The sequence below is a fragment of the Cydia amplana genome, chromosome 21 (genome assembly GCF_948474715.1).
Source record: "Cydia amplana chromosome 21, ilCydAmpl1.1, whole genome shotgun sequence".
Lineage (NCBI taxonomy): Eukaryota > Metazoa > Arthropoda > Insecta > Lepidoptera > Tortricidae > Cydia > Cydia amplana.
The window spans coordinates 6,580,927-6,605,433 of NC_086089.1; the positions used below are offsets into that span (position 1 = coordinate 6,580,927).

General features: G+C 36.5%; 1 protein-coding gene across 1 annotated transcript in view; it reads left to right on the top strand.

Moving 5' to 3' along the window:
• LOC134657834 (calbindin-32) overlaps window positions 1-24,507 on the top strand; it is a 108,295-nt gene that overhangs the window by 42,208 nt on the left and 41,580 nt on the right. Inside the window, exons 2-3 of the mRNA XM_063513410.1 lie at window positions 848-1,196; window positions 21,807-21,892. Coding sequence (XP_063369480.1) covers window positions 1,046-1,196; window positions 21,807-21,892 — 237 coding nt within the window. The 5' untranslated portion in view covers window positions 848-1,045. The remainder of the gene's footprint in view (window positions 1-847; window positions 1,197-21,806; window positions 21,893-24,507) is intronic.

Below are 24,507 nucleotides of genomic sequence, written 5' to 3' on the forward strand. Positions count from 1 at the left end.
TTGTTAATTTGTCGCAGTACTTCGTACCGCAAAAATGTCTTACTTCACTCCTCTATTCATTTTACTTGATTCTAAAATTATCTTTCTCCTAAAAGTTCTATTCTTAACCTCCAGAATTGCACTCCAATTAAATATATGTTACTATTTATTTATTTATAAAGGAAGTGATGAATACATAAATATGTATATACATTAAATATTTTTGTCGCCGTTGGAATGAATGGAATAGTCGACGCTGAAAATATGCTAGTACCTCACCTCATTTGAAGTAAGACATTGTAACACCTCATTTTAGAAAATGAGGTACTCATACAAACTCATTTTAAATTGATGTCCTACCCATCACTAATACTGACAGATAATTTTTTTCGATTGTGATTTTCAAGTCTGTGGCTTATGAATTAACAGATAGAACAAAAGATCACGGATTCACTAAGACTTTGACATATAGCTGGTCAAGCAAATTTTGTCAGTAAAAAAAGGCGAGAAATTCAAATTTTCTATGGAACGATATCCCTTCGCGCCTACATTTTTCAAATTTGCCGCCTTTTCTACTGACAAGATCTGCTTGACCAAGTATATACTTTTTTCTATTTGTGAAATTTTAAAGAAAGTTTAAGAGAAAGAGAGAGAGAGTTTTTTAGAATAAAAACGCACTTATAGTTGGTCAACCAAATCTTGTCAGTAAAAAAAGGCGCGAAATTCAAATTTTCTATGTGACGATATCTCTTCGCGCCTACATTTTTCAAATTTGCCGCCTTTTTCTACTGTCAAGATCTGGTTGACCAAGTATAACTATGTTTACGAAATATTTACGAAATTAACAATGTTTTTTCTTTTGTTACAGATGCCGTGAAGACCTAAATCCTACATAAACCTACTACTTACACAGGACTATCTTCAATATATCACAAAAATTATCTATTTACAAACAAAGTACCTTCACTGACAATAAAACGCCAAACTGTTTAAAAATATAATTATTTTCATATTCCATTTACGAAACTAGATCTTACCATTCCATATTTGAAATAACTTTTTAAAGATGAGCTTTGATTCGCCATCTTCTGCCAAAAGGCTAAATTTGGAACGGGCAAATAATTTTATGAGACAATTTAGGGATCCGGATTCTAGGGAGTTGAAAAAACTGTCCGCGAATCAATTCATGGAAGTGTGGAGTCACTACGATCGGGACGGTGAGTTGGCAAAACTAACTTTAAGTAGTTTAGTTTAAAGTTTAAGATTGTTTGACAATTTTGATTGAAAATTTGACTACCTAGCTATTAGCCTGCTAAGATGGCGGCTCTTGGACTTTGTGTTCGAACCCCGGTAAGATCTTATAATTTAATATTAGGGTGTGCATGGATATTTTCCTATTCTAGTAATTTTTTGACATATTTATTATTGTATTCTCTTATTCACAGTCAAGGTCATAAATATATATAATATGTAATGTTTAAAATGCTTTTCATTGCACCCGCCCTGACACTTCTGTTTGACCCTCTGGTTGGCTAGTAGAAAGTGCCATGAGGCGAAAAGTCCGCCAATTGTACACTGATATCAGAATGACATCTAACTGGGGTCCTAGCCAAGATGACAATCGTTGGAGAAAACGAAAGGAGAATTATCTCTTTATCACTCTTCCATATTAGTGCGATAGAGACAAATAAAGTTTCGTTTCGTGGTGACATTCGCCATCAGATATATCGGAGCGGCCAAGGTGTTCACAATAACTGAACAAGCACTCTAACGCCCTGACAATAGAGGCGTGTTCAGATATTTTTGAGCGCCTTAGCCGCTCCGATATATCTGATGGCGACTGTACGTGTCCGTTCATGTATTGGCGCAGGCTCCACGATCTTAACTAAATAAATTGATTAAAATATCATTATTAATTCATTATGATGTTAGTCAACGTTCGAATTGGCCTGCTTGTATTTATTTATAAGGTCAGAAGGCAGGTCAGATCACAGACAAGACATCCTCTAGACTGAGCATAGTAACGCTACCCCCTCTGCCACTCATACGGTAGTTTTACTCCATCTTCGAGTCAATCCCGTGCCGTGATTGGTCCGTGTCTTTGAACGGACCAATCACGGCACGGGATTCGCTCACCTCGTCCCCCCGCACCCCCGTATTTTTGGCAGCATCGGTTTCATGAAATAATTGCTCTAAACTCAGTCTAGAGGATTCCTAGTCTATGGGTCAGATATACACACACTGGTAGGTATAACTCAGAGAGTGAGTTAGGGACCGGCAGACACTTGATGTCTTCCGCAGAGCATTTCTGTTGATATTGATGAAGAGCCCTTACTTATATATTAGGTATCTTCACTGCAAAGTGAAATACAAACAATATTATAACAGATATAATAATCTCAGGTCTGTTAGCATTATAAACAGTGAGTTATTTGTTGCCAAAAACAGGGCTGTAAGCTCCTGAAATTTTAATAAAATTTGACTCATATTATAATAACTCACATTTATAGACGGGTCTATCGCGAAATTTGTTTTACATATTACCTTTATTTACCGACGTTTCGACACAGGTTGCACTGGTCGTGGTCGCGGCTAACTGCAGATGTCCCAGCAAAATGTCAAAACAGAGATTTGTGCAGTTAAGTACCCGACGAAAAGTGTATGAAAAAGTTAATATGTGTTCAAAACGCGAAAGGTTTAAATATTTATATTAATTCATAAAAAGATCACTCCACAAAAAAGGTCTACTTTGTTAGGGACATAACGCGTATGGCAGCTACCTTAGCGTAATAAGTTTAATAACCTGCAAAAATCTGTATTAGTGGGTATGTACCGTTGAATTTACGTCTAAGTTACAAAACGTTATCACGCCAAATATCAGCTTCTTAGCTTTATTCTTCTAGTGTTTTCAAAACAAGCAAAAAAAACGGTCACCCATCCAAGTACTGACCCCACCCGACGTTGCTTAACTTCGGTCAAAAATCACGTTTGTTGTATGGGAGCCCCACTTAAATCTTTATTTTACTCTGTTTTTAGTATTTGTTGTTATAGTGGCAACAGAAATACATCATCTGTGAAAATTTCAACTGTCTAGCTATCACGGTTCGTGAGATACAGCCTGGTGACAGATGGACGGACGGATGGACGGACAGCGGAGTCTTAGTAATAGGGTCCCGTTTTTACCCTTTGGGTACGGAACCCTAAAAATACCGTCACGCTTCTGACTTTTCTGAGGGCCCAAGCAAGCAGCCAATCGTTTGCGCCGTAGCGAACGAAACGGTAATGTCTATATCACTCTTCCATATAAGTTCGACAGATAAGGCCCCCTGGAATGGCCCAATAACATCGATTGATCAATTGAAAAGTATGACACAGGCATTTTTTCGTGTTTGCGGCGTTAGAAAAGATTGTAGACTTTGATTGACCGATACATTCACCTTACAAAGAATAGCTAAGGGTTGGTAAACTCGCTCTGTACAGACAGAGAATAGCAAACACTAAAGTCTAGTGCTTACAAAGCCAATTGAGATGTTTCCAGTGTCTACATCTTGAGGCCGCCGAGTAGACTAGACATGAGACTGATGGAATATTAAACATACTAGCTATGCCCGCAGCTCTCTCTCCTCAAGAAGTGAATTGCTAAATCTAAATCCCTATTATAAGTATTAGCTCCGTCTGTCCCTCTATCTGTCTGTTACCTCATCGCGCTTAAACCGATTTGGATGTAATTTGGTATGGAGATAGTTTCAGGCTCGGGGAAAGATAAAAGGATAGTTTTATCAATCCATGTAGACTTAAGTCACAGGCAGAAGCCAGTTTATGATCATAATATATCATAATCAAATATTTAAATGGTATTATTAATTCACCACCAAATCATCCGGCTTGTGACCGTTTTAATGACAAATCGGTCGGATAAATGGACAATGGAACTACCGTCACAGAATAAATAATAGTACTAAGTACAGAAGACTCACTCTCTAACAAAACGCGTCTGTTACGATCAGTACAGATATGGCCGCTAGGTGGCGACAGCGCCACGCGCGGCTTATGGCTTTCCCCAAAATTGGGGCCGAACGGATGTACTTTTAGCTACCTGTAGCAAAGCGACGAAATCGCGGAGTGAGACACGCCTGCTACCGTTTTAGTTTCTAGGACAGACAACTAGGTTTAGATGCCTTAGGGCACTCTATATCACAAAGGTAGTCTGTGCTCTAGGTCTGAAGATGATGCAACATGTGACAACAGAATTGTGTCAAGAGTATGCTGACAATGGTTTGGTCTTAGACTTAAAAACTCAACAGGGCGGTGCCTTCTTAAACTAATCTAAAAATAGAATTGTTCTGTAGTCTTTTTAGCAAAATGCACAAAGATTTTAACACTCAATTTAAGTAATGTAATTACTAATTACCTATTGATTGTGAGGTAGTAGGGGAGATGTGGTTATAATGATCCCCTTAAGGGAGAAAATTTACTGTGTTGACAGTTGGAGACAAAAACACAAGATTTAGGTCTTTATGAATAGTCCATTTACTTAACTAAGTAACTGCATACTTATTTCTCGTGGTTTTTTATATATTTAAATAATTATGTCATGTTTTCTAAAGGTTTAGTAAAGGATCATTTTATACATAGGTATGTATAAAACGATCCCTAGGGTAGAGTTAAAATAATCACAGATGATTCCTTTGTAATATCAAGATTTCTTCGTCTTAATCATTTAAGTCAGTCGATTCCAGCGTTTCTTTATTTTCAGAAGCTGAGTGCTATTTCTTTTCTATTTGGGCCTTATTTTTACGGCCGTCAGGGGCACAGCTTTGCTTGCTATTTTAAAGGCAATCCATAATTTAATCGCATTAAGAGCCCTTAGCCTTTCTTCCTAAGGTCATTTTTTCGGAAGTAAGTGGCTTTGCGCACATAAATTCGTGACATGATATTTTATGGCCTGTACAGGAAATGCTCATAGTAAATTACTTAGGGGGTAAAATGATTCCAGGGATCATTTTACGCCTACGAAAAGGGATCATTTGACCTCAAACACCAAATTTGAAATATGGACAAAAATATAACTTTCAAATTCAACTTGCTTCAGTATAAACATCCTTAAAGTATAGATAAACATCATTAAGATCCGACAGTGAAACATAATTTGAATAAAACGCAACATGCTAAAAGTAATGGAATTCAGAAAATAGGCTACCGTAGATTAGACGTATATGTTTTAATTATTTTCTAATAAAATCACGCTACGTGCTCGTACCGCCATGACACTTTAAAAGGCAACTGGCGGGGTCACGGGGAAGATGTTTAATGCATATTTAGATAGATGGCATCAGTAGTTACTCAGATAAGAGGGGGGATCATTTCACTTTGAGGGATCATAACATAATACACGCATCTCCCCTACTACTTTCTTGTTATGATACGATTATGGATATAATGTGTCAGCTGTCAACAATGGCATTTATTCACCCAGAATAAAGTACACAAAATATTTTTAATATTTTATTTGGCTGAAGTTGTGCACGGTGATGTTAGTAAAGGGTTCTCTATGGTAGATAGTTTTACCAACCATAACTTACTAACGAAACTAGTATAATATATACAGTTTCGGCGCGGCCGAAAAGTTGTTTTTTTTTTTGCCAAAACATGATTTTTACTGGCGAAACCAAAACTTCGGTGGGACACTGCCAATAAGTTTCATCAAGGTAAAATGTGTAATCGTTCACCTTACCTGGCGACACCTTATCTGTGTTGACAAGCAAGGCAGACAGGTGATAGCAATTGAGCATTATTGATTGGATAATTGATATGCCTGTCGATATCGATACCTTCGGCTCGGTCAAGACCATAGAAAATTAACTAGATAAAAGCTTGGGTGAGATTACAGTTGGCTCGATAAAAAAACAGGAAAAACGCGCGTCATATCTTTAGTACCAAATACCAATATAGTGCATGTATTTACTTACTATATGTATCGTACTATACGTCCGAAACAACATAATAATTAAATAGATAGCTCCGTAGAGCTATGTCGCTAACCACTTAGTCCCGGCAGAGGCCTAATTGATCAAATTACTGTCGTGCCGAGTTACAAAGGGACTCCAAATACAGTTACGCTCTTGCACCTCTGGAGCGCTGAGGGTACACTGAAACTTGAAATAGTTGCGACAGTTACTTCTTATAATAGTTGTAACACTTTAAAGGGACCCAGTACGCCGGACGATATCAGCATGTCAGTTGTTCGGAACTGTCAACTTTGTGTTCTAACTGACAGGCTAATGTCGTCCGGCGGACTGATAAGGGCCCCTAAAGTCGTACTCATTACTACATAGTATAAAACAAAGTCGCTTCCCGCTGTCTATCTGTCCCTATATATATGCTTAGATCTTTAAAACTATACGCAAAGGATTTTGATGCGGATTTTTTTAATAGATAGAGTGATTCAAGGGGAAGGTTTATTTATGTATAATTTGTTAACCCGTGCGAAGCCAGGGCGGGTCGCTAGTAAGTCATAAAATAAGAACTAGTTAATAGGGAAAAAATACAAAATCCCTAATTAGTGTAATAAAAATGGGAAAGTAACTCTGTATGTTAGCGCTCGGACGATTTCAGTTACATTGCGGACCATTGAGGTGACATCAATTCAGTCGACCGATCAAATGACGCAATGTAATGAAACTCGCATGCGAGTTCTCGCGCCGTCTAAATGAGCCCACATCTTCAAACGAGTTTAACCATTCTTTAGTCAAGACCCAGCAATCCATCGTGACTATTTGTAATGTCCAGCTATCACTTTATTTATAGCAATTACCGAACTACATCATGCTCTACTTGCACGCTTGACATTGGCAAAATCATCACACATTTGATGGAAGCCGTAAAGTGTCATTCAATAGAACTTGCTAACTATGTAAACAAACCGCCATACTAAAATTGACACTAAATGTCAATTTACTAGTAACTTTTGTTTACATAGTTAGCAACTTCTATTGAATGACACTTTATTTTAAAAGAAGATAAGAAGTTATTTGCATCTCCTTGTATTTACCTATGGGGAGACCCGCTTACCTACTGAATAAAGCAGTCCCTCAAATAATCCGAGCTAAGGGCTAGATCGGAGATTAGGCGAGTTTCTAAGCATGAATAGCCAGCTTTGCACTTACCTCCCAGGCTTTCACGGCTTACCTAGATGCTTTTGTTGCCTTTAATATTTTTTTTTTTATATTTAGAGTCAGACATAGAACTTATTCTGGTAAAAGCTGAATGATAATGATAGACACGTCTATTGTCGTACCTTAATATTATAAATAATTTGATAACGTTATCGATTTGTAATTTATTTGTATGTAAATAATCATGTTCTATATTAAAGGGAAAATGAGTTCCAATGGTCGCAAGTTCGAGTCACGCCGGAGACTTTTTCTTTAATATAAAAATTTAGAAATTCTGAAATATTCATCAAAGGTTTCTCCATACCTATATTTTTACTGGCATCCATTTTGCAACAATATTTTGCCCTACAATAAAATTGACAACTCGCCGAAAATTCTTAAGTTAAACACCTATATAACCTGTGTTCTACTAAAAATAGTAGTCACTTATGCACTCTGCTACATCACAGACTACATATATACAGACGCTGCTATCCCATACATTCAAATGTGACCGCCTAAAAGCGCATCATTACCAGATGGCGTCACTGAAAATGCACTGTTGCCTATCATGGATACAAGATGGCGCTGTGTCACATCCAAATCATAGAATTCCTAACGACATCTATACGTCTTCATTGAAAGTTAGTAGACATATGTCGTTGCCAACGATTAGAAGTAATCAACAGATGTCGCTTTATAGCGTATTGAATAAATCATGAATCTAGTTTAAAACTGGATCAAGCATCAAGCATGAGGGGTGGAAGGAAATGACCGAACAGGATAGTCTTATGTATCTTTCAGTATGAGTAAAGAGAGTTCGGGTACTTAAGGAGTACAGGGAGGGAAGGGAGAGGCAGGGTACAGAGAAATAGCGTAGCCAAACGGTATAACCATAAAGTAATTTCGGAAAACGATACTGTGGTGATGATAATATTTATATATTATAAGAATGCTACATAAGTCTTGCCGAAACTATTTAAACCGGCTGAAAATAAATACCTGTCATAATAATTTTGCGCATGCTACCATTGGTGCATGGCAAAAGGATTAGACATTACTACTGGCGTAAGTCCGTCTATATGCCACCATGCCACTGGTACTTGAGCGTTTCTTTATATTTTTTTAATCCAATTGCTCAAAAAGTTTAGTTTTTGTAGCTGCAAATCGTGCGTAAAGTTTGATTTTTTTACACTAGTGCTAAAAAGTAATCTGATTGATACATTTTAAATAAATGAGTATTATGCGAGACCCGCTTATAAATGACCCACCTGAACAACGCGCGATTGGGCATAAAGGAGTATTATTCGAGACCCAATAGTATTACTTGAACAACGCGCGACAGAATGAAGCTGACGTTCGTACAATACACTTTATACACTTAATATAAATGTAATTAATTAGATATATATCAATATAATGAAATAACAAAAGATTCATGTTTTTTTACATATAGCTGGTCAACCAAATCTTGTCAGTAAAATAAAGGCGCGAAATTCAAATTTTCTATGGGACGATATCCTTTCGCGCCTACATTTTTCAAATTTGCCGCCTTTTTCTACTGTCAAGATCTGGTTGACCATGTATAATTATATGTTCTGAAAATTAATTTTATTAATTTTAATAATACAATTTCTCTTCAATTGGCATAATGCTGACAACAGTGACAACAGAATCCACATTGAAAAAAATGGCAATTAAAAGTAAAACTTTTTTTATTCCCTTCCCGCCTTTTTTATTCAAGTGATTTATGTTTGTAAGTAATTGCCAAGAAAGCATAAGTTATTAAATAAAAATGAGTGATTCAGACGATTTTGGAGTTAATTTAACGCCACCAGATATCAAAGCAAAGGCATCCGTTGTAAGTGACAGGGCTATAACCGCGAAAATCGAATTTCGCAAATTGCGGGCATTTTTCTCTGTCACTCTAATTACGCCTGCATTGGAGTAAAAGAGAACGATCCCCGCAATTTGCGAATTTCGGTTTTGGCGGTAGCCCCTCAGTATATTACCGGAAAAATCGAAAGCTCGGTACTCGTGCAAAATGACATACTTCTCGCACTTATATCGAAAACTACTATTTTTTGCCATTTTTTATATTGTGATCTTTTTTGCCACTTTTGTGTTATTTGTACTCAAATTCACGAGCTCTTTCGATCCTAATGAGATAAAATACCTCAATTCATGCTCAATTCACTCTTATCGTGCCTTCTAAAAATTTACGATACAAGTTGCATTGCAATAACTATAAAAAAGTAACTGATTTGACTAGTACGAAAATACCCTATTGTAACAATACGATGCGACGTTGTCGAGTTAAACTGGACTCGCTTCGCAGTAACTCATAGCAGTTTGGCAACGTCGCGTCGTGCTTTTATTTTTAAGCAACAGATTTGTACATGATTTGTACCATCTTAGTACCTATACATACAAAGATATGTTTTCATAACGTTCCTTTTCAACTTCTCCCATGGCAAAACCCGTACCTATCAAACCTGAAATTATTATACAAAAGCATTTAATGTTTGTTTTAATAAACTTTTTCTGTTATAATTAGAATAAATATATCTAATTTTGCGTATATTGACCAGGCAGGTGTTTGTATCACTAATTATGTGACCTATAAGTATAGACAGACAACAGCGTGCACAGAAACGTCAAAAACGGCATCAAGTAATGATTATTGCTATTTTAAAATTAGTCCCCTACTTCAGGGTAATGTTATACGCCTGTTCCTTAAAAAAGCTGAGGGCCTACCGCGAACCACGTTCGACGTGTTGCCTCCCTGTCACACTTACGTACGAATTTACAAGTGCGACAGAGAGGCAACACGTCGAACGTGGTTCGCGGTAGGCCCTCAGAAATGGACACTGAGGCATAATTATCATTATTTTGGAATTTAAGTACTATATAATATTATTTGTAGTCTTTTGGAATATTATATTTTATTTGAACTAATAATATTGTATAATAATAAATCATAAAAGCTCTATTTAGGGACAAGAAAGAACTTTCAACGGCAACACTAAAAATAAACTGTCAAATAGTCAAGTCGCCACAAAGCGGCACCGCGTTTGTTGCCTTTGCTTTGTTTCTGTTTATACAAACTTATTAATTTCATATTATAGCTTCATTTGAACTATAGTACAAGTACGTGAATAGAATACCTAGACGTGTCTTGCTTGGTGCAGTTGCGTAGGTATGCTAAAAGGAAAGTTGGAAGACCGATGTGGCGCTTTAAAGACTGTGCTAAGCGTGACATGTGCCCAAAATGTGGGAGGTCGTGCCGCTCACGCATCGGCCTCCACAGTCACCAAACCCGTTGTCTAAACAGCAATGCATAAATCGTCTGCAATAGACGGAAAGACCTGTGATGATGACGTGAATTGCCGATGTAGTAACGGAACACTACTCGTCGTAAGATCTACATATTAATCTGACAGTGTCTACTGTTTGCCAATAAATGATAAAAAATTAACACTTCAGGTAAGTTTGTTTTGAATACAAAGGTTAATTAAATAATTTATCACCACACCAACTGGTAAAGGCCCCCTTGATTGTTCAAATACTAATGAGAAAATTGCATTTTTCCCACATGTGGGGCAAAGTAATCAGATCTAAATTTTGAGTTTCCTTATGTTAGCTGGTAGAATTTACTTTTAAATGATGATTTTGAATTATAAATTCTTTATAATGTTCATGTGGATTTGATTTTTTTGGTATTTTATAGTTGGTATTTTCCCTGCGTTGGCATGGTGATAAATTCTGTGTTTCATTAGGTGGCAATGTTTGTTTAACCCTCGTGCCTTGAATTCTCACAACGCTCAAGATTCCACTTCTCGAACCACTCGCTACGCTCATAGTTCAAATCTTCTGCTTGCCCTGGAATCAACATTAGCATGAGCGGTTAAACAACTGCTTTGCCCCCTTGCCCACTAATAACTATTGTCAAGTTTTATTTTAACCCCCCATGCTAATATTGATACCCGAGCAAGCAAAAGATTCCAAAGTATTTAGAGTTAGAGCAAGAAAGAAGAAAGGTACGTCATAATTTCAAAGATGTTTGACATTTAAAATAACACATGTACTGCGCAGGCGATCAATATCGCTGCATACTTTTCTTGGTCTAAATCTATACAATGGTTAGTGTTTGCAAACAGACTCCAATGTGAAGGCAATGTGTATTAAACTTTATTGTGATATTATTACATTTTATATATAAAAAATATGTTTCTGATTTCAGGACCCAGCCTCTAGCCACTAGAAGTTACAATGTACTCGTATGCAACAAGAGAGTGAAGATGAAATAGTCAATGCATCTCTGTACAGTCGCCATCAGATATATCGGAACGGCCAAGGTGTTCACAATATCTAACTCCCTAACGCCCTGACAATAGAGGCGTGTTCAGATATTTGTGAGCGCCTTGGCCGCTCCGATATATCTGATGGCGACTGTACCACAAGTAAAATATTTTGAGTGGAAGATGGTTGAGATTGATTCCTGTTTCAACGGACAGACACATGCTATGAAGATTCTCTTAAAAATAATAAAATACAATTAATAAATTCAATGTTTAACATGATAGTGACTTTATTTTGTCTACCCACTAACAACCAATTTGTTTAATGCTGGCGGGCAATGGCGGTAAACTTAAATATTTGATGTGGTATGAAGCTAAATGTTTTGAACATAATGGCAAGCCACTAAAAAGTTTTAATCCTAGATTAGCCATTAAACTGTGGCTACCAGTCTGATTTGTTAATTGTTATATAAGTACAGTCAGCGTCATATAGTAGGTAGCATCCAAAGTATTCAAATAGTTCGGTACACCATATTATTTGTATGGCGTACTGAACTATTTGAATACTTTGGATGCGACCTACTATACGACGCTGACTGTACTTAATTTAAATATATATAAATTGTATATTATTTCTACGGCCTCCTAGCTAGTCAGTAGTGACAGTGACCCTGCTCTGCTATGTGCTATGAAGTAGGAGGTCCTGGGTTCAAATCCTCATAGGACATTTATTTGTTTTTTAATTGTGTGTGTATATATTAATGGTCTATATCTATTCCCATCTGTCCACACCTCTTGTATGGCGGCGGGGACAAATGGGTCACCACCATGGGACACCATATTAATACACTTTTAGGGGGATCCGAACCTAGGACTTCCAGCTTTGATATGATCATAAAATATAAGATATGTATGTATTTACATTTACACATTGTATTATTGCTCTCATACATATAGGGATATTTTTTTAAATGTCGGATGTCTCTTCTCTTTTGAGCATGAATAGAAGCAGGGGATAACTGACAGAACGGGATAGTCTTATGTATCTTTCAGTAGGAGTAGCAGCGAAAGCGCTATTATTGTTTGTCCTGAATGAACCTCTTGGTATCGTAATCTTAGAGCTGGTAATAGTAATAAAAAATATACGTTTTATGTTTCCTGCAGAGATAATAAACGATTAAAATAATTCGAATACCGTGTGATGATATTACAATATTAACAAAACATAAAAGGACACCTTGCTGTGCACAATAAGTGTTATAAAATGAATATAAAACTAGAATTAAGTACAGGCCGGGGCGGCGGCTGACGCCCGAGAACGCTTCAAGGCGAATAAATATAGTTGTCTCGGCGCACACTACGAATTTGTAGCCTTTGGCGTCGAGACACTAGGTCCGTGGGGAAGGGGGGCTCGGGGGCTCCACAAGGCGCTCAGCAAACGCCTAAGGCAGGCCACAGGTGACCCTCGCGCAGGCAGCTTTCTCGCGCAAAGATTGGCCATAGCAATCCAGCGCGGGAACGCTGCCTGCGTGATGGGCACCTTAGCAAAGCCGCAAAATTTTGATAGGTATTTTTATTTTTTTAGCTTTAGTATTTGTTTGTCCTTGTCACAGTCTCACATCTTGTTTTATTCCCCACCGTAAATTGACCACCGTGATTGGTCGAATTCATTTGTTGCCCACCATAACAAATAAATTCGACCAATCATAGCGGCGCAATGCGACGCTATGATTGGTCGAATTTACATGTTTTGTCCCTCACGGAGGCACGCGTACACCACTTCTATAGGATGCTACCTTCTATGCTTTTGAGCAAGTTTTTGTCACCTGCCCTGCTATTCAAACTGCTCAAGAATTTACAATGTTTTGTTACCAAGTAGGTCGATTAGTGTAAGACTGTCCTAAAATATATGTATAGCTATATGAGGACAATTTTGTAATGCGTAAGGTTAAGTAAATTAATATACAAACAGCAACACTCCTAACTGTACATCGGTACAGTTAACACTTAACAGTGTGGCTGATGATACCATGTAGGTTTAATATATTTTAATTATTATCACGTTTCTAAGAACAATAATACATTATTGTCGAGGTTCGGAAGTAGCTACTTGCAAGCTGAGGGCCTACCGCGAACCACGTTCGACGTGTTGCCTCTCTGTTGCACTTGTAAATTCGTACGTAAGTGTGACAGGGAGGCAACACGTCGAACGTGGTTCGCGGTAGGCCCTCTGAGGATTCGTTTTAAACGGACGACCTTGGGAGTCCGTTTAATTGAATCCGAAGCCAGCAAGTAGCCTTCCAGCCGAGTCATATATAGTGCTTTTCTCAAAAATGGTGCAAGAGATATTTTACAGAAGCAACGTTCTAATTTTCACAGAGAAAAGTAAAACCATTAAAAAGATTTGCTTGCCGCCTTTAAAAAAAATAGAAGTGTATTTTTCTGCTGAAAATACGCCAACGTATTTGAGACACCTAAATAGTCGCGGTACCAACATTATATTAATAATAAGTGCTGATCATCTGTTTGGCTGTTTAATTGACCTATGCCTTCATTTGATATGGCCATTTAAAGTTTTAAAAAGTTTGGAACTCGTTTAATAATGGAATTTGTATGCAACATTGCAGTCCCGAAATCGAGACTGCAATGTTTTTAACTTTTTAATTTTTAGAATGACCATAAACTACACACTTCGCGACCTATTTTTTAACCGGCAACGTCGACTTTGCCGTCCATTTTTGAGAAAAATTATATTATTTATTACTTAATAATGTTGATATGTTGTCTGTGATATGATCATAAAGTATGAGGATTTACTACAGTGACATCTATTGATAGTCTTTCTCAAACAATCGAGCTATTTAGTGTGTTACAACGGCAAGAAACTAACTGTCTAGTAATGCGATAGATGGCGCTTAGAATAGTTCATGCCATTATTTATTTATTTTTTTCTGCGTCGATTTACTATGTGTAAATGGATGTTTTAAAAGGTTTTTGTTGTAATATGCTAAATAAATTAGAACTATACATGTTAATTTAAAAATTGGCAAGATTTGAAATAACACAAATATATATTTAGGCCCAATGGTGCTCTGAGTGACATCTCTTGAATTTTTGTGGAACTAAGCGAGGCTTGTATGGGCCGATTACTCTATACTATACTTACTTTATGATTAAATGTAAAATATCAAACAAAATCAAACCAAATCAAATTCAAATGAATGTTATTAAATATTTATCATCCAAAATCATCATTTAAAAGTCAATTCTACCAGCAAACATAATAAAACAACTCAAAATTTGCATTTGATTACTTGTGAATTACTGATAGCAAAGTGCAACTTTGCAATCCGTTTTTAAGTGCAAAGTAAGCCTTTCCGAGCTGGTGTGGTGAAACCGAGTATTCGAAAGTACGCACATACATATTTATGTAGTAATAGTGTGGAATGACCTAATGACTTAATAAAACGCAATTGTTTTTTGTATGAAAATCGAGCCACCTTAAGTAAGTCTGAATCAAGCCTTACCCGGCATTTCCATGTCTCCCGCTGACAATATGTTCCGCTGAAAGACAGCTACCCCGGTAAGCTTCGGCTTACGGAGGATTTTATCAACTCTCATCGTGTAGACACTTTTATAACCGTCTTAGGTATTTAAAAGGTTTTTCATTCGCTTGAAGTACGGGTTCTGATTGAGATTTCAGTTAGAACAAAAAGTTGACAGGCCGATATTACTGTCCGGCGGACTAATAATCAGTGGGCCCCTTTACACGTTAGTTGCATAGCGATTGTTGTGTAGATAAGCCATACTTATAATTTATTTCTTGAGCTTACACTATTTCCGAGTATTTTATGAAAGAAATCTCATGCCATTAAACTACTTGTAAAGTACTACGTAGAACTTCACAGTTACGACTAGTCACGTTGAGCGAGAAACTTGGGCCAAACTGACGTAAGTTAGACTGGGAGTTCTACCTTAGGTAGTTCTGTTACATTTATACCTACAACAAATGCATATGGAACTGTATGCCTGTCTGCTCATACTAATTATACAATAATATATACCTTTATATACAAATCGTCAGAAAAATAAAGAAATTTGACAGTTTTGCTTTGCATTCGACATAAGAATAGTTATTTGTAGTACAAATCCAAATGAATGTTATTAAATATCGTCGGGTGACAAGTAAAAGTCACTAAGTACTACCAAAAAATTAAAGTAACAATGCACTTTATTACACTGTAACACGGTTTATTGTCCAATAATTTCAATGATGTTAGTTAGTGACTTTTACTTGTCACCCGACGATATTTATCATTTAAAATCATTATTTAAAAGTCAATCCTACCAGCAAACATAAGAAAATAACTCAAAATTTGCATTTGATGACTTTTCCTCACATGTGAATAAAATGCAACTTTGCTATCAGTATTTGAACAATCAGGAGAGCCTTTAACAGTTGGTGTGGTGAAAAAACTTTTAAACACGAGTTTTTAATAGGTAGGTATATCTAATCTATATATATAAATGCACGTGTCCTGACTGATTGACTGACTGACTGACTGACTGACTGACTGACTGACTCATCAACGCAGAGCCGAAACTACAAACGCTAGAAAGTTGAAATTTGGACACTAGGTTGCATTTATAAAATGTATAAGAGCTAAGAAGCGATTTTGAGAAATTCAACCCCTAAGGGGGTTAAAAAGGGGATGAAAGGTTGTATGGGGTGCAAGTTTTATTTTAAGCTAGGAATTTGAAACATTGTAAAAATGTACTATATTAAAAAACAAGAAAACTAATTTCTGCGTTTTCGAAAATTCATCCCCCAAGGTGGTGAAAAAGGGGTTGAAAGTTTGTATGGAGATCAAATATTTTTGTGAGTGTTGGACTTGAAACTTTGTATATGGGGATATTATTATAAGACGGGAAAAGTAATTTCAGCGTTTTTGAAAATTCATCCCCTAACAGGGTTAAAAAGGGGTTGAAAGTTTGAATCCATTACAAATGCTTTGAAACTTCTTAGAAAGGCATAATAGCCGATGACAAAAAAAAGTAATTGCGACGTTTGCGGTAATTCAACCTCTAAGGGGGTAAAAAAGGGGATGAAACTTTGTCCTGGGGTGCAAATTTTATTTTAAGCTAGGACCTTGAAACTTCGTAAAAAGGTATTAAATTAAAAAACAAGAAATCTAATTTCAGCGTTTTTAAAAATTCATCCCCCAAGGTGGTAAAAAAGGGGTTGAAAATTTGTACGGAGATCAAATATTGTTGAGAGTGCGGGACTTGAATCTTTGTATTTGGGGATATTTTTAAAATACAGGAAAAGCAATTTCAGCGTTTTGTAAAGTTCATCCCCTAACAGGGTTAAACAGGGGTTGAAAGATTGAATCCATTACAAATGCTTTGAAACTTCTTAGAAAGGCATAATAGCCGATGACAAAAAAAAGTAATTGCGACGTTTTAGGTAATTCAACCTCTAAGGGGGTAAAAAAGGGGATGAAACTTTGTCCTGGGGTGCAAATTTTATTTTAAGCTAGGACCTTGAAACTTCGTAAAAAGGTATTAAATTAAAAAACAAGAAAATTAATTTCTGCGTTTTCGAAAATTCATCCCCCAAGGTGGTGAAAAAGGGGTTGAAAGTTTGTATAGAGATCAAATATTTTTGTGAGTGTTGGACTTGAAACTTTGTATATGGGGATATTATTATAAGACAGGAAAAGCAATTTCAGCGTTTTTGAAAATTCATCCCCTAACAGGGTTAAACAGGGGTTGAAAGATTGAATCCATTACAAATGCTTTGAAACTTCTCAGAAAGGCATAATAGCCGATGACAAAAAAAAGTAATTGCGACGTTTTAGGTAATTCAACCTCTAAGGGGGTAAAAAAGGGGATGAAACTTTGGCCTGGGGTGCAAATTTTATTTTAAGCTAGGACCTTGAAACTTCGTAAAAAGGTATTAAATTAAAAAACAAGAAAACTAATTTCAGCGTTTTAAAAAATTCATCCCCCAAGGTGGTAAAAAAGGGGTTGAAAATTTGTACGGAGATCAAATATTTTTGAGAGTGCGGGACTTGAATCTTTGTATTTCGGGATATTATTAAAATACAGGAAAATAATTTCAGCGTTTTGTATAATTCATCCCCTAACAGGGTTAAACAGGGGTTGAAAGTTTGAATCCATTACAAATGCTTTGAAACTTCTTAGAAAGGCATAATAGCCGATTACAAAAAAAAGTAATTGCAACGTTTTTGGAAATTCAACCCCTAAGGGGGTTAAAAAGGGGATGAAAGTTCGTCTTAGGGTGCAAATTTTATTTTAAGCTAGGAACTTGAAACTTTGCAAAAAGGTATTGAATTAAGATACAAGAAAACAAATTTCAGCGTTTTTAAAAATTCATCCCCCAAGGTGGTAAAACATGGGGTTGAAAATTTGTACGGATATCAAATATTTTTCAGAGTGCGGGACTTGAATCTTTGTATTTGGGGATATTATTAGAAGACAGGAAAAGTTATTTCAGCGTTTTGTAAATCCCCTAACAGGGTTAAAAAGGGGTTGAATGTTTGAATCCATTACAAATGCTTTGAAACTTCTTAGAAAGGCATAATAGCCGATTACAAAAAAAAGTAATTGCAACGTTTTTGGAAATTCAACCCCTAAGGGGGTTAAAAAGGGGATGACAGTTCGTCTTAGGGTGCAAATTTTATTTAAAGCTAGGAACTTGAAACTTCGTAAATAGGTAATTAGGTAGTAGGTTTTATTAAATAGAGGACATGAAAATATTCTAAGGGGGTTTAGAGGGATTACATCGAGGACAATTTTATTCAGTTAGGGGCTTGAAACTTCGTAGGTTGTGAAAGACAAGTCTCATGCGTCGTATAATATTAATAATTAAGAAATGATTAACCGTCCTACCGCAATCTCTTGCTGCATAATGTTCTAAGCCAATGTAGAATATATAACCACCAATATACAAATCCACGCGTACGAAGTCGCGGGCAACAGCTAGTTAAATATAAAGACATCTTATATGAAGCAAAACTAACATAACTTATGATTTTTGAATCCAATAATATACATTATCCTTTACTTGTCCAAAAACACATCGGAAATGACTCCAATACACTTTGCATAATAACTGACCCATAATTTGGTCGAATATGAAAATGACTTTTAAATAATATACAATCATTTCTTGTAAATGAACTTGTATATAATAAATAATAAATTCATTTATTTAAGGACCATCAGGGATCATTTTTTGTTAGTACTTACGACTATGCCTTATAAATATAGTAACTTTACCCTAATCTATTACCGATATACCGATACTCATAAATATCTTACCTTACCTATACACATATACATTAATGTCCAAGCGGTCATCCCGAATAGAACCCAAACTAGGTCGCGGTATTTAATAATGGGACTAACTTCTAAACACCTATATGTTTAGTTAACTGCCCGTAACTGGGTCATTCACCGGAAAACAAGAACTGTCTTTTCTGTAGGTACCCAAGAAGGACACTAGAGTCTAATTTCTACCCAACACATTTTTAAGCGGAAATGAAAACCTTCGCTCTCTCTCTGTCAACTACCTACTGGATAAATGTGGCTTTCCATCACAGAAGGGTCCTTATGCTTCAAGTGCAATAAGGACGTTTTCATCTAAAATTCCAACAGAAATTCTGATAGAAACGTCCTTATTACAAATGAAAAGCATAAGGACCCTTTTATTGTGGAAAGCCACAAATTCTGGTGCTCGAGAGGGATTATACATATATATATTATAGTAGTCAACAATAATATTATGTATTTAATAGTCCTATTTAAATATTTATTTACAATCTGTATTTGTTTTCGAGCGAAATGTAGCCAAGTTTTGTTGTACAGTCGCCATCAGATATATCGGAGCGGCTGAGGCGCTCACAAATATCTGAGCACGCCTCTATTGTCAGGTCGTTAGAGTGCGTGTTCAGATATTGTGAACGCCTTGGCCGCTCTGATATATCTGATGGCGACTGTACTTCTGGTTCTTTGAAATAGGTTCAATATGAAAATAAGCTCATATTGACTCACATTTATAGACGGGTCTATCGCGAAAGGGTATAGCCGGGTAAGCATGGCCAAACTGCCCTTAACGAAAAAAACAATTTCCTTTTACTGGATTATTAACCTATGTATATGTAGTGCTTTCACCAAATATTAAGCCTCAAATGCTTCAGATTTTTCAAAAATTGCAAAAAAAGAAAAATAATTTTTATTTTATTACAGCCAAAGTACTAATCCGATTTCTTTGTAATTTGGGTATGTTGTATATACAATTATGGTCACTTTCTGAAAAAAATAATATTGAATTATCTCTTAAAATAATAGTAAAAAATTGAGATGAAAATTTTCAGAAAAATAAAAAAAATACATGCGAGATGGCGACAGTTATCAAATTTACATATTTCATGTAGAATTTAATACTGTTTAACATATTTTTTTTTCAAAAATTAAAATCGGGATTAACAATGTTAAAAACTCGAATTTGTAACATCCCATAATACCTTCTCTTCATACAAAATAACTTGTACGTTATACTAGAAAGTTATATTCCTAACGCAATTTGAATTTAGAACGCGACTTATTTTGCTGAGCGCGGACCTTAAACTCCGTGGCTGTATGCGGCTAGGGCGAACGGCATTCAGAGATTTTTTTAAAAAAAACGGGGGAACAGGAAAATAGGCACGAATTTTATACAGAGCGCACATACAATCCAACCTCTAGACATAGCATAGTCGCGCTACCCCCTCTGCCACACATACGGATACGGTAGCGTTACTCCATCTTCGAGTCAATCCCGTGCCGTGATTGGTCCGTGTCTTTGAACGGTCCAATCACGGCACAGGATTCGCTCACCTCGTCCCCCCGCACCCCCGTATTTTTGGCAGCATCGGTGTTATGAAAGAATTGGCCTAAGCTCAGTCTAGAGGTTGGATTGTCAGTGACAGAGCGTTAACGATTGAAAAATGTCTGTTCCTTTGATGAATAAAATACGTCACATTCTAAATTCGAATTCGTAAAGACTGCGTTCACAATATACTTCATTCGTTTATGACTAATTAGCTTTGCTTGTATGAAGAGAGAGTATTATGGGATGTTACAAATTCGAGTTTTTCACACTGTTAATCCCGATTTTAATTTTTGAATATTATTAAATTCTACATAAAATATGTAAATTTGATAACTGTCGCTATCTCGCACGTATTTTTTTTATTTTTCTGAAAATTTTCATCTCAATTTTTTACTATTATTTTAAGAGATAATTCAATTTTTTTTTTTCAGAAAGCGACCTTAATTATATATACAACATACACAAATTACAAAGAAATCGGATTAGTACTTTGGCTGTAATAAAATAAAAATAATTTTTCTTTTTTTGCATTTTTTTTTAATCTGTAGCATTTGAGTCTTAATATTTGGTGAAAGCACTACATATACATAGGTTAATAATCCAGTAAAAGGAAATTGTTTTTTTCGCTAAGGGCAGTTTGGCCATGCTTACCCGGCTATACCCTTTATTTAATTACCTTTATTTACCGACGCTTCGCGAATTTCGACCCGCGATAGACCCGTCTATAAATGTGAGTTAATGTGTGTTCAAAACGCGAAAGTTTTAAATATTATATTGGAAATAAGCTTTCTAATAACAGCATCAATTTGTTGAGCCTCAAAATAAATCTATTGATCTATGACAACAGGCTTCATAGTCAGTTCCAAAGTAGGTCATCGTTTAGTAACGACTTCTAAATGCGTCTGCCTAATTAGGTAATCAATGTAATCACGGATCGATAGCTTTGTTCAAACGACTTTAAATAAACATAATTATTTAGTTTAATACTTAGTGGATAATGCACACTTGGAGAATATAATATACCTACTTATCCACTAGACCCTCTTTTTCTTACATACATACATATAATCACGCCTATTTCCCGGAGGGGTAGGCAGAGACCACGGATTCCCACTTTCTATTACGATCCTGACATACCTCTTTCGATTCCGTTACTTTCATAACATTCCTCATACACGCTCGCCAGTTTAGGGTGCTCGCTCGTGACCTGGCCTTTCTTCAGGATTTCCCTGATCTGATCGGAGAAAGTCCGCCGAGGTCCGCCCCTTCCAACTCCCTCTTCTACTTCTCCCTTATCCACTCTCTTTTCTTACATAATTGTATACTATTTTGAAGATATAATAGGGGTGTGCACTTTGCTATTATAAAAATGCGATACGATGCAGTGTACGTTTCCTACTCTGTCAGAATGAAAATCAAAAATGGCTTCTCTTTGCCAATTCTAGGTTTTAATGATTTCCGTGTTTGTTCCAGGTAATGGCTACATCGAGGGCACGGAGCTGGACGGGTTTCTGCGGGAATTCGTGTCCAGCGCCAACTTCACCGACATCAGTCCTGACGTGAGTACATACAGGCACAAATCTTACATGTTTTCAGGTTTTACAAGGAAAATTTATTATTTACTGCTTTTACTAGCGACCCGCCCCGGCTTCGCACGGGTTAACAAATTATACATAAACCTTCCTCTTGAATGCTTAGCCAAATCCAATTGTGTTATTATACTTATTATGCTATAGTTATTAAATATTTTTTAGCTTTAACTTAAAGTAACAAATATTGTACACCATTAAGATGGTAGGCTATGGTTTTAGTACCTATGAAATGTAACACAATAAATATAATTATGATTATGATTATGAGAAATCAGGTCTCTGGCAAATTCCTGACGCGGCAGACATCACAATCAATGACAACTGCATGGTGAAAAAATGTCTTGCTTACCTTTCTAAAATGATAACTAACTAACTATTACGGCTCAGCGACCCAAAGAGGATCTTGGCCTCCGAAACGAGAGCACACCATTTTTCCCGATCCTGCGCCGTTTCCTGCCAATTATCGGCTTGAAGCTGACGCAGATTCGCTTCCACACTGTCTCCCCAGCGGTATCTGGGCCGACCTACCGGGCGGCCACCAGTCGGTCTTCCCAGGTACGCCCTCTTGGCAGCTCGGTCCTCTCCCATTCTCAATAGGTGCCCGAACCAGCGAAGTCTGTGGGATTTCGTTTCGCCGATGATATTGGGTCCGGCCACCAACTCCTCGATTTCGGCATTCCTCCTTATCCTCCAGGTGCCGTTGTCTCTCTTGATAGGTCCCAGGATCTTCCGAAAGATTTTCCTTTCTAAAATGATAAGGTTCTTATTTATCTGATATTAATATGTAGCACGGGTTAAAAACGCTGTTTAAGAAATACGAAATCAAAATACGAAAATTACGTAAATACCTGAGTAACAAGAGTATTCATTATAGCGCCAACTAGCTTATAGCTTTTATAGCTTAATAGGAAGCGTAAAATGATATTTTCAACCGAAGGGAAAGCTCCGCAGCGTAAATTTATGATAGAAACTATTTATTAAATTACAGAGCAATGATTTATTCAAAATGCTTGAGTATTTTCATTTCACTGTCGCTTCGCACGGGTTAACAAATTATATACAAACCTTCCTCTTGAATCACTCAATCTATTAAAAAAACCGCATCAAAATCCGTTGCGTAGTTTTAAAGATCTAAGCATACATAGGGACAGACAGCGGGAAGCGACTGTTTTATACTATGTAGTGATATCGTTGTTTAAGTACCCACAACACAACACAAGCCTTATATAGCTTACTGGGGGACTTAGTCAACGCCGATTTATGTAAATCCACAAAAACACAGCAGTCGGCATTTTTCGCGTCAGCACAAAAATACCAAATCTCAAAGGATTAAGGCTGTCCATCACATTCGAAAAGTAAAATTATATTTCTAATATTTGACATGCCATCGTAAACTCCAAGACGTATACAGTAAAGTACATTATTGCTTGGAAGAAAAAAGTTTGGATATATTTTGTTAATTTATTTTACACAAATCATGTTATTTTGTCCTATGAATGACATGTCCCCGGTGACAAACGAAAGTGACAAGAAACCGAATTCATTTTTTATCTTATTTTGTGGTGTTTGTAGGTAAATAAAAAAAAAAACAACGGGTTGCACTCCGAGAGTGCCGGCAGAAGTGAAAACTCAATGACATTGTAACAGGTTTTCGATCAGGTCACGTGTCCGTCTTACGAATTTTCAATCTGTCGAATCTGTCGGTCACGTGACCTGTCGCGAGTTTAAAATTTTTCCCCGCCTCAAAAAGTGCACAGCGCCGCTAAAGAAGTTTTCACTTCAAAAATTGCTGCAAATATGTATGTCTAACAATAAGTTAAATTTGGAAAGTTGTTTTTTGTTACGAGTGCTCATTTTGAGTTAGGTACCGAACAAGCGAGTGAAAAACAAAGTTCATCTTAATTTAATTTTTTACAAGCAGAAAAACGTCTGCGACCGATGTTATTAAGCTTAGAATAAATTTAAAAGTGGAAAAATTGCTGTCTTGCTGTCTGAACTCACGGCCTCTGGATCGATCCAGGGGCCGTGAGTTCAAGTCTCACCCAAGACAGTAATTTTTCCACTTTTAAATTTATTCTAAGCTTAAAGTTCATCTTTTAAAGCTGAGGAGCAAAGTGTGAGTTTGTCGTTGCTTTTTACCTATAGAGTAAAAAAATGAGCTGTAAAAATAAAATAAAATATTTTCCTTTCGTCTATTGATCTATAGACAAGGATACCCTGACGGAAATTTTCAGTCATCTTTTGCATTTTATTGAAATTATTTTTGAAGTGAAAACTTCTTTAGAGGCGCTGTGCACTTTTTGTGATGGGGAAAAAATGTTAAACTCGCGAGGTGTAAGATTCGTAAGACGTAAGACGGACACGTGACCTGTTACAATATCATTGAGTTTTTCTTTATTGATTTAAATGCCATCTAGTGAGTTTCCCTCTAACTGGTACTAATTATAACTCGAGTACTAACAGTGATGTGCTTAGGGGTTTCAAGTAATGCGATGAAATAACGCTAGATGGCGTTAACCTCAATTATACATAGTGCTGCAGACATTTTGCACTAGTCATTGAGTTTTCACTTCTGCCGGCAC